Source organism: Podarcis muralis, chromosome 3 (genome assembly GCF_964188315.1).
Source record: "Podarcis muralis chromosome 3, rPodMur119.hap1.1, whole genome shotgun sequence".
Classification (NCBI taxonomy): domain Eukaryota; kingdom Metazoa; phylum Chordata; class Lepidosauria; order Squamata; family Lacertidae; genus Podarcis; species Podarcis muralis.
In genome coordinates this window covers 84046164-84056867 of record NC_135657.1, presented here as the reverse complement: position 1 = coordinate 84056867, position 10704 = coordinate 84046164, and the positions used below count along the sequence as shown (strand labels likewise).

Here is a 10704-nt window from a genome sequence, read left to right as displayed (position 1 = left end):
GTAGAAAACAAGGGAGGAGGGAGGAGGCAGGCAAAGGTGGGCAAATCCTGGCGAGGCAGCGGGAAATATCTGGAAGGGAACCTGAAACTGGTGGGTGGGATCCTAGTAGAAGGAAGGAACTTTTGCAGAAGCTGCAGTGGCAGATGTCCTGTGGTAGAGTGCTTTGGGGGGGGAGAGTGTGGCTGGGGAGGCGCGGCCACATGGCTGGGGTAAAAGTAATAAATAATAATAATAATAATAATTAGTGTGTTTAGTTGAATTCATGTACGCTAGATGCAATCATGATGCGACTCCACTGTACACACGACCACATCCCAAAGGTATGTTTATGTCAACTTAGAGACATTTGCAAACCGCAGCAAGCCTTGACAGAGGCAAAAGCATTAGGTATGTGATGAGAGACACCCTTAGAGGAGGGGAAAAGCCGCCACTGATGTGTTAATAATGGCAAATTCCTTCACTAGTTATGGCAGCAGAGTGCAAAGTCCCATTCATAATTATTTTGCAAGGGAAAGAAACAAAAATATCAAAAACGAGCGGGGGGGGGGGGAGGTTATCTGGGATCAAGTGGTTCGATTGCTATGACTATTTTTAAATGAAGCCCACGCTGCTGGTGTTTATGTTCATTCTTTCCACACTTGTTTGCAGCTGTTAGTTGACTATGGCTCGGTACCAGCAACAAAATGTTCACTGAGTGGTTTTGTACTCATTCTCTATATTACAAATCACTGCCTCCTCGCAAGCTAATCAGTGCTCTTGATTCCCAAACATTCTGAAGCACTCTTATTTTGCTAACACTGTTGTCTCATATTGCATGGGGGTGGGGGGTGAGGGAAGACTGAGAATTCAACATTGATTGGCTGGTGGAGACAATAATGTTTTTCCTTCTAAATCCTGATAAATCTTCTGTGAAGGAAATTTCCAACAGATGTTTTCCCCCCCCTTCTTTTAGACGGGTTTTATGGACAGTGCTTGTTGCAAAAAAAGGAAATTAGCGGCCTATATTTGGCTTTGGCTGTTTTAATTTTAAATTGTTCATAGCTGCTTTTCTACATCTAAATGAACGCTAACTCCCAGCTCAATGATATTTTAACATAAAATGATAAGTCAGTAATACACCTCCTCAAAATTCTAATTTAGATGTGCATCTGTAAAAAAAATAAAAAAATAAAAAATCTATTGGCTGGTTTGAGTTCCAATACAATCAGGTTTCTGCATGCCAATAAATGGGGGGAGGGGCATCAGAGATTGCATGCAGAAGAGTTTCTGCAGCCAAACAATTGAATTAGGTCAACTGGTTTTCAAATAATGGTGAATTGGTGTATGATGCATACCTGAGTGCTTCCACAGACACAGATTTAAGTTATATTATTTGATAACAAAACATACACGCATTTTAAAATTTATTTATTTTACTTCATTGTCGCATTCTGTTTACATTTCGTCCCATATTGTAATATATTTCCCTGACCTGTTAATATATGTTGATATACCTGGATGCGGGTTCCCCCTTTTTCCCCCTTTAGGTGCTGCCATGCCCAAAACTGTAATCCATTTTACCTGCTTACCAAACACTTGCCTGAGAAATAGGTTTATATTACTTTGGCATTTCTTGCTAACCACCACTGTCTCGTCGTTTCCTTCATGTTTCCAGTTATGTTTGGAAGTTGTAATATTCTCCAGGAAAAGAATCATGGGTCATACTTGTGGTTATTTGTTATGAAATGAATTGGTTCTGAATGGGCATATCTCCCGTTCTCTCTCATGCGCGCGCGCACACACACACACACACACACTTTTTAAAGTTTTAATGCAGTGTCTGTGAATCTGTCCCCCTGTTCATACGTTCCCCCCTTACTGGGGGATTCTTTCACAGAGTCAGGCTGTTGGTCCATCTAGCACAGTATTGCACACTCTGGCTGGCAGCAGCTCTCTGGAGTCTTCCTCAGCCCTGTCTGCAGATGCCAGAGACTGAATGGGAGACCCTTTCCATGAGGAGTATATGCTCTGCCCCTGAGCTTATAGCCCCTCTCAAGTAACAGCTTTACATAAGCTTTAGCTGTTACTGTGACTGGGAAGGGGGAAAGGAGTTTCAGACATGGGCTAATCAAACAAGCTCAACATATTCATTTATTGTGCAGGAGCTCTCTGGAACACCGGAAACCAACCAAAATATTTTCTAAGGGCAGTTAACTTGGGCCATTATGCAGTCTATTAAATTGTCCTCAGCAGGTAGGATAATAAAAGCATTAAACAGATGCAAATTTCAAGATGCATAATAAAAAGTCTTATAACCCCTCTTGGACTTTAAATTAGCTGTTGCTTGAAGTGCTAATAGCTTATTATTTATATCCATTAATATGACCCAACCTTCCTCTTTTTCCATTCAAGCATTAGCTTTTAAACTGAGATGAATCCAGTTATCAAGAGTATTGCCTGTTTTATTCTGATGGTTCAATGTAGAGTTTTGGGGGAGAATGGTCAGGAGTTGCTTGGTTAGCATTGGAGCCTAACTTCAGCCGAGTTGAAACAAACAATTCAGTATCTCCTTCTGGAGGGGCACAGCAGGTGGCCTTTTGCCTCTGCAGTCCATTTCCAATGGCAATATTTGGAATTTAGGATGGTTTGACGCTCTGATGTGATGATAATGGGTAGATCACATGCTAAAGGTTTAAATCCTAGACGTCATTTATAAGGCTCAAGTAGCAGGTGACGTGAAAGACCTCTGCCTGAGACCTTGGAAAGATGTTACTGCCAGTGCCCATGAAAGTAAACAATATTGAGTTAGATGGGCAAATACTCCGATCTGGTACAGTGGTACCTCAGGTTACATACGCTTCAGGTTACAGATGCTTCAGGTTACAGACTCCGCTAACCCAGAAATAGTGCTTCAGGTTAAGAACTTTGCTTCAGGATGAGAACAGAAATTGTGCTCCGGCAGCAGCAGCGGGAGGCCCCATTAGCTAAAGTGGTGCTTCAGGTTAAGAACAGTTTCAGGTTAAGAAGGGACCTCCGGAACGAAACAAGTACCGTATTTTTCGTTGTATAAGACGCACCAGACCACAAGACGCACCTAGTTTTTGGAGGAGTAAAACAAGAAAAAGAATATTATGAATCTCAGAAGCCAGAACAGCAAGAGGGATCGCTGCGCAGTGAAAGCAGCGATCCCTCTTGCTGTTCTGGCTTCTGGGATAGCTGCGCAACCTGCATTCGCTCCATAAGACGCACACACATTTCCCCTTAATTTTTAGGAGGGAAAAAGTGAGTCTTATAGAGCAAAAAATACGGTACTTAATCCAAGGTACCACTGTATAAGGATATTGCTGCATTGACATCACTGCTGCACACAGTACCTAGGTGGAGGGAGGTGGAGGGGGCACATTGGGTTTGAAGGTGTCCCACCACAGCAGTGGGACCTGCTTGGGATGCAGCCCTGCCCCTAGAAGGCCTGGCAGACGGTGGGGAGTCCTACCAGTAGCACTTCTTCCCACTTTGTACATTCAGTGGACAGAAGAGGAATGGGAAGACCAATGGAGGGACACACAAACACACCATCGGGGTGCAAATGAGGGTTGGAATCATAAAATCTTAGAGTTGGAAGGGATGCAAAGGTCATCTAGTCCAATCCCCTGCAATGCAGGAATCTCAGCTAAAGCATCCATGACAGATGGCCATCCAGCCTCTCCAAGGCAGGAGAGTCCACCTGGAGTCCTCTGCCAGTCCTGTGTGCTTAGCGCTGGGTCCCTCTGCTCTCAGCAAATGCTTCAGCACGCAGCTAAAAACCTAGAAAGTGGGACCAGGAAAGTGGTGGGCAGCCTGTAGACCACTGAGTACCTCCTAATGACCCCAAAACCAACTATTCTGTGCAGAAACTGACCTGTCCTTCAACCCTAGTAGGTTGATGGTTTGTTCTCTGTGGGTTGTCAGGATTATATGGTCCTAATTTATCAAGACTCTAGAAGATTTTCTAAAGGCTGATACGGATTCACGTAGGAAGTAAGTTCCGCGGAACGCAGTGAGAGGTTCGCTTTTGACCAAATGTGCATAAGATGGTTAGGTTAGTGGGGTTTTTTTATATGACTGCTGACTTCTTCAGACTTCTAAAAAATAATAATCGGAATCATTATTTTAAGCACAGACTAGAAACTTGGATATATACCAGCAGGGACTAGAAGGCTATCCAGGATCTTGCTGTGACTGGTAAACAATTCCATTTTTATCCTACAGTACAGAAAATTATTGCTTATTTCTCTCATAAAACTTGTTCTCGTATTTTGCTAGGAATCAAGTCTCCCCGAATGGAATAATAACTCCAAAGGCTTTGTATGACTTAGACCAGGGTGGTCCAATGTGGGGCCCTTGGGCTGCATTTCATGTCATGTCCCTTTGCTACCTTCCCAAAGCTATGTAAGCGAGGGGCTGGGCTTTGGGAAGGAGGTGGGAAGACTCTGATAGCATCCTAGAGTCCTTCTGCCTTCTTCCCAAAGTCCAGTTAGTGCTCACCCAGCTTTAAAAAGGAGGTGGGAGGGTTTAGGATCCTGCCAGAGCCTTGTGCCTCCTTCCCAAAGCCCGATGCCTCACTTAGCTGGCTTTGGGAAGGCAGAATGAAGGTGTGGGGTGTGTTTGTCAAATTTTGGCCTTGTTCCCCCCCCTCCAAGTGACAAGGTAGTGTGCAGCCTGCAGGTTCCACATCAAAGTCCTCTTGCGGCCAGAGCTTTCCAAACTGTGTGTTGTGACATGTTAGTGTGTTGGCCGCAGTGTGTAGGTGTGTCATGTGAATGCTCCCTGTGCTCCTCCTGGGGCTGGAAAGGGGTTAGTTTAGCCTCCAGTTTGCTAGTAAAACTGAATTACTGTGTTGAGAAATGATGCACGTCTAAAAAGTGCGTCACCAACATGAATAGTTTGGAAAGCTCTGCTTGCGGCCCACTTGATGTGAAAAGTTGGGCTGCCCTGATGTGTGACTTTAACTCCCCTTTCTCCTTGATTACTTGTTCAAAACCTGGCAACTATGTGATGGGAAATGAGCAATATAGAAATAGTTGCTCGTTGGCTCAGTCTTTTTCTCCCCCAGGGCAGGTGAATGGAATAGAGTGTCCTGGAAAACAGGTGTGGTTGGCTGGCTAGAACCCTTAACAGGAGCACTCTGAATTACAACATCGCCTATCAGGTCTCACTTCCTAAGAGCCACAAAACATTTCTGGTTCCCCACACTAGATGCTGGCAGTCAGCTGCAGTATGGGATAGCAATGAGCAGAGTGTAGATGCTGAAGCAGGTCCTTCTAATGGTATTGCACAACCAAGGAGGTTCTCTATGCACAGACAATCCAGTTTCAAGCCTCTTAGGTTCTTGTAGAGTTGTCGTTTCCCCTGTGGCAATGTCTTTCCTCTGCCAGCTATTTTTAATCAAATTCTGATTCTTTATGTAGGGAAGAAATCCCATTGAACTCGGAAGTTGAGACTTCTAAGGAGTGCGTGGCTGGAATCAATAGTGAAACGTGGGCAGTCTCTGGGCCTGGGAAAAAGAAACCGCATGCGATGGAACTTTCAGAAATGTTTCATCAGCTTTGAGATATAAAAGCTTCAAGCTGAACAAGAATGGCTGTAATAGTTCCTGCTGGCTTGGTCAGAGAGAAGCTTCCTGGTTGAACAGCTGCATGCGATCATTTCGGGAATAATAGTGGGAAGCTTGCATATTTAGCTTGCTTTATTTTAGCTATCATAAATCACTGACTCATAATCGTCCAGTTGTGCCTCTTGAGTCACCAGGGTTTTGAAGCGCCTTTTTCTTTCAATAGGTATGTTCGCTTGCAGCTTTTGAGATGATGTACAAAAGTGAAATTCAACAGTAACCCACTTTGCTGTAAACCTGTTGTGTACCTCCTATGGCTGATCCTTTCCATATCTTGTTAAATAATTGTGAGAAGTGGACCTTTTGGAATTATGCCTGATTCCGGAATGCTCTGCGCATGTAAGTCCCTCTCACAATGCCATAGCAGGGCCAGCAGCAGTGTAGTTGCAGCGAACAGGTGCCACCATTTTGCTCTTGAGATGAATACAGTTCAAGCTCAACCAATAGCTGCAGTCCCTAAGCACATTTGGAAATATTGTTATTGTTCTTCTTTCCTTCTTTAGCCCTTTCAGAGCACCTTTAAGAGTGTCATCTTTCTCTTAGCAATGTAAGGCAGGTAAGGCTGAGAGAGAGAGAGACTTCTACAAGGCCTCCTAGGGACCTTTATAGTTTCCTCGCATCATATCAGTTGTTAAGTTGTGGGTGAACATATCAGACGACACAGCGATTCTTCAAACAGCTCTTGTTTATTCACAGGCCAGAACAGAACTGAACTGAAGGGTTCAGTCAGCCTGCTTATATAGAGCTCCAGTACAATGTAACTGTAACAATTTTCTAAAACTACCCAATCACTGAACGTCACTTTCGATCCCTTATTTGCATAACTATCTACAGTATCCCCCTGCTGGCCCAGGGTGAGAACTTCAGTACATAACATCAGTTGTCCTGAATGCACTGGAAATTAATGGGACTAAAACCATCTTCAGGTGTTCTGGTGCCCTGCTTAGTAAAACATGTGAGAGAGGGCCATTCACCATTCTTATTATTTTATTTATTAATTTATATACCAACCTTATCTTCCAGTGATCTCAGAGTGGTGCACATGGTTCTCCTCCTCCGCATTGCATCTGCACAACAAACCTGTGAGGTAGGTCAGGCTAAGAGATGGCGGCTGGCCCAAGGTCACCCAGTGAGCATCGTGGCTGAATGGGGATTCAAACCCTGTTCTCCCAGGTCCTAGTCCAACACTCTAACCATTACATCACATTGGTTCTTTTGCTGCCCTCCCTGAGCCAGAGTGCAATGTGTTAAGAGAACACCTGAAGAGGGCTTTTATTTTCAAGCAAAACATGTTTTAGGAGCAAGGTGCCCTTAAGGGTGCTTTGTCATTCCAGCTGAATAGTCACCAGCAGGGCTCAAAATCTTTCCATGGACGGACAGGGAAATTGACTTGGTGGCTTCTGCAACAATTTGTGTCAAATGCATATATATTCATCCCATCTTACTCCAAGGAAGTGCTGAGGGAATGTAGATGGTTCTCTCTGCTTTCCCCCCCTCACAACAACCCTCTGAGGTAGGTTAGCCTGGGAGATGGTGACTGGCTCAGTGGCAATTTGAACCTGAGTCTCATCAGTTCAGTTGGCTCTAACCATTACACCAACTAGGTATTTTTCAGCATTTGCAGATCTGTCAGCCTTTGTGTGTGGATTGTTTATTCGCTATGTAAACAAGTCCCAAAAAACATCAGTGGGCTTAATATGAACTATTGTTATATGCAAAGAGACTCACAAAACATTGTAGAAGTTGTGCTCTTCATCTGCTCCCTGTGTTTCGTTCTGCTCAAGAACTATAAAAATACTTTCCCCACAAAAACCGGGTATCTCATTCAGTCTTTCTTCCTCCTATAGAAACTCTTACACCAGGCTGGACTTATATTGAAAGGCTGGTTTTGATGTAAAATTAGAAACGGAAAACAAATGCTAGGGATGGTTCCTTCTGTGTACACCAGTGGAATGCACCAGATACTAGATCTTAGGGCCTGGTTGTGGCTATCTGGTTTCCTTGTGAATATCCTAACATGATGGTGGTTACCTGACTGATTCGTTGTGAACAGAAGCTGTCGTTTTGCACACTCCTGTCACAAGCTGAGCGGACAAATGAACAGGCAAATACTCATTTCATGCACACAAATATTCTTACATTTATAAAGAGAGATTTTTAACAGAAGATAAGGCCGTTGTTACCACAAAATTAAAGGCACTTGCTTCTAGGAAACCTCAGTTCTTTAAAACTGAACAGATGATGGCTATGTGAAATTGCAATCTCTGGTGCCATCTGCTGGGCGACTGTTTTAATCAAAAAGAAAGCCTCTCAAAAATAAGGCAGGCACTTCTGCATACATACAGGGGGGATGCCCTACCTAGGTGTACAGAAGTGCAAAAGTTTGTGAATTAAAGGAAGTGACTTAAAAAAACAAAACCTGCCTGATAGATGATGACAACAGGGCAAATGGATTGAGAGAGAAGATGTAAATAAAGTGGAGGGATAGCTTTCCCATCTTCAGAATATTATTTATAACAGGCAGAGGCAAACGCGGCCCTCCAGATGTTTTGGTACTACAACTCCCATCATCCCTAGCTAACAGAACCAGTGGTCAGGGATGATGGGAGTTGTAGTACCAAAACATCTGGAGGGCTGAGTTTGCCTATGCCTGATTTATAATTTCAAATTGCCGAGATTTGGTTCTATCAACCCTGTATAACTGTGCAGCACAACAAGGAAAGCCTGGGGTAGGGAAAAAAGGTGCCCTTTATACCTTCCCCATTCTTGAAACTCACCACCACTCACCACCCTGAGATCTGAACCGCACTGCAAGGCTCTTGTAGGCTGGCTGGAGCTGCAAGAAGGGCAGAGACACACTGCATCGCTTTGTTTTAAGAGCCACTTGTACTTAAATATTTTCATCCACAGTTGCACATATGATAGTGCTTCTTCCAGAACTTTTGGACGGCTTGCAATTTGCAGCTTATGATTGGTTGCAGCCATAACAGCAGTTAATGGGTTAAATCGAAAAGCGTGTTATTCTGTTATACATTTTTAAAATTTTGTTTGACATAGTGGCGAGTGAGACTGGTGGTGCGTGTGACAGCTTTCACTTTGAAAATGTTATGGATGAAATTATGACAGAGCGCTTATGAAAATCTTTAAGGGGAGAGAACCTACGTTTTATTAAATTGAAAGTAATAATCAGTTTGGACAATGACTTCAGGTAAATTTACCTAAGAAGAGGAAGGGTTTTTCTTTGTATGGCATTTGCTATTATCAAATAACTTTTTTGAGGTTTCTACGTCCTGGCAAAAACACAGGCATCTGTGTTGGTCGTACACAGTATTGGGACTCTTCTGAAATCTATAAGTGACCTTTATTTGTTTTGGAAATAGGAGATTTTATTGGTAATTGTTTGCATAAAAAGCAGCTTGCTTGGCTTATGTTAAAGAAACCAATATGAGCAGTTAAAAGTTGCTTTAAGTTGCTGGTACCTCAGGGTGAAGTGTGCATAATAAATAGATAAATAATCCCACTGTTCGTTTTTCCTTTCAAATAATCAAGAGTGGCACCTGTATTCATGCTTCTGTTTAGCAAATAGAGTGAAGACACACATAGTGTGGATTAGTGCTAGGCACTTGATGGGTGAGCTTGTCTTGGTGCTTTTGCTATATAAAAAAACCCTTCTTTTCCTTACAGAAGATTGCACCAACAATTTGAAAGTTACAAAGAGCAAGTCCGAAAAATAGGTGAGGAATCCCGCCGTTACCACGGAGAGCACAAGGACGATGCGCCAACATGTGGAATCTGTCACAAAACTAAGTTTGCCGATGGTTGTGGCCATTTATGCTCCTACTGCCGGACAAAGTTTTGTGCCAGATGTGGAGGACGTGTTTCTCTGCGATCAAACAATGTAAGTTTTCTACTGCATGCAAAACAAAGCAATGTTGATTTCCATCGCTAGAACATCCTACCTGTGCAGATTTTTTTTTGGCATTGGTTTCCTTTTCTTATTTCCACACCCCAACTCCTTGAACTTCATTGTTTTGCTCACTCTATATATTTGTTTTCAGAATTCCTCGCTCCATGTTTTGTTTGTGCAAAATCAATTTCAGAAATAAATAAAAGAGGGGACCTATTATTTTTTTTCACTTGAAAATGATTGTGACAGACACAGTGACAAGCTATAATAATGCTTTTCTCATGGAATTCTGCATTAGTATTGTAGAAAAGCTACTTTGATTTATACACCCTGAAAATTGTATATGCTCTTGTGCAGTTGCCAATGACATTTATAGAAAGTAGTGTCACATGCTTGTATACACAACTAAGTAATAGTTAGAGCAGACCTTTTGGAATTAATGGACCTAAGTTGGTGGTGTTCATTCATTTCAATGGATGTACACTGAGTAGGACGACACTGGAGACCACCCACTGTACTTTACACGTTGCCGAGTCCAATGGGGGAGCCATATTGCTTCTAGTGGGGATGAAACAATCCAAAATTCTTATGTGTGAGGGGAAAGTGCTTCCATTTCCACCCTGTGGATTTTTAATTCCTCCTACCAGTAGTACTGGTAGTAGTACTACCAGTTGCTCACAGCCCTTTGGATCTCAGCTATTACATCAAAACTGGAGTATTGAATCCTGATGTATCCATTTCACTATTTTTTATTTTATTTTCTGCTAAAATCCTTCAGGTATCTGCCCATATGTGTGTGGTGCTATAGATATTTTTATTTAAACGTGCTGTGTTTCATTTTTGGTAAATCTTATGCTTACAGGAACACAAGAATTGCCTTGTTTATATCTGCCTATTAATGTTTTCCTCCTTTTTCTTTTCTCTCTTTCTTTTATATTTTTCTCCTTTTTCTGCTTCCCTGGATGCTTTCCCAAAGGAGGACAAAGTGGTTAGAATCCATATTTCTTCATATATTATTACAGTGTTCTTTATGTGAAACCAATTAATGCAAATTATTTTGACTAAATGTTCGGTTGTAAAATCCAGATACTAAACTGAGGATATATATATATATGCAAAATTTTAAGCACAGTAGCTAAACAGCTTTTCCTATTATAAATTTGTATTT

General features: G+C 42.4%; 1 protein-coding gene across 23 annotated transcripts in view; it reads left to right on the top strand.

The window, feature by feature from the left end:
* RIMS1 (regulating synaptic membrane exocytosis 1) overlaps positions 1-10704 on the top strand; it is a 233230-nt gene that overhangs the window by 77046 nt on the left and 145480 nt on the right. For 12 of the 23 annotated variants that reach the window (XM_028722747.2, XM_077926251.1, XM_077926230.1 and 9 more), the window contains exon 2: positions 9314-9527. In XM_028722747.2, coding sequence (XP_028578580.2) covers positions 9314-9527 — 214 coding nt within the window. Of the gene's footprint in view, positions 1-9313; positions 9528-10512; positions 10525-10704 lie in introns of those variants that run through there. The other 11 variants (XM_077926252.1, XM_077926250.1, XM_077926249.1 and 8 more) reach the window with 2 other exon arrangements.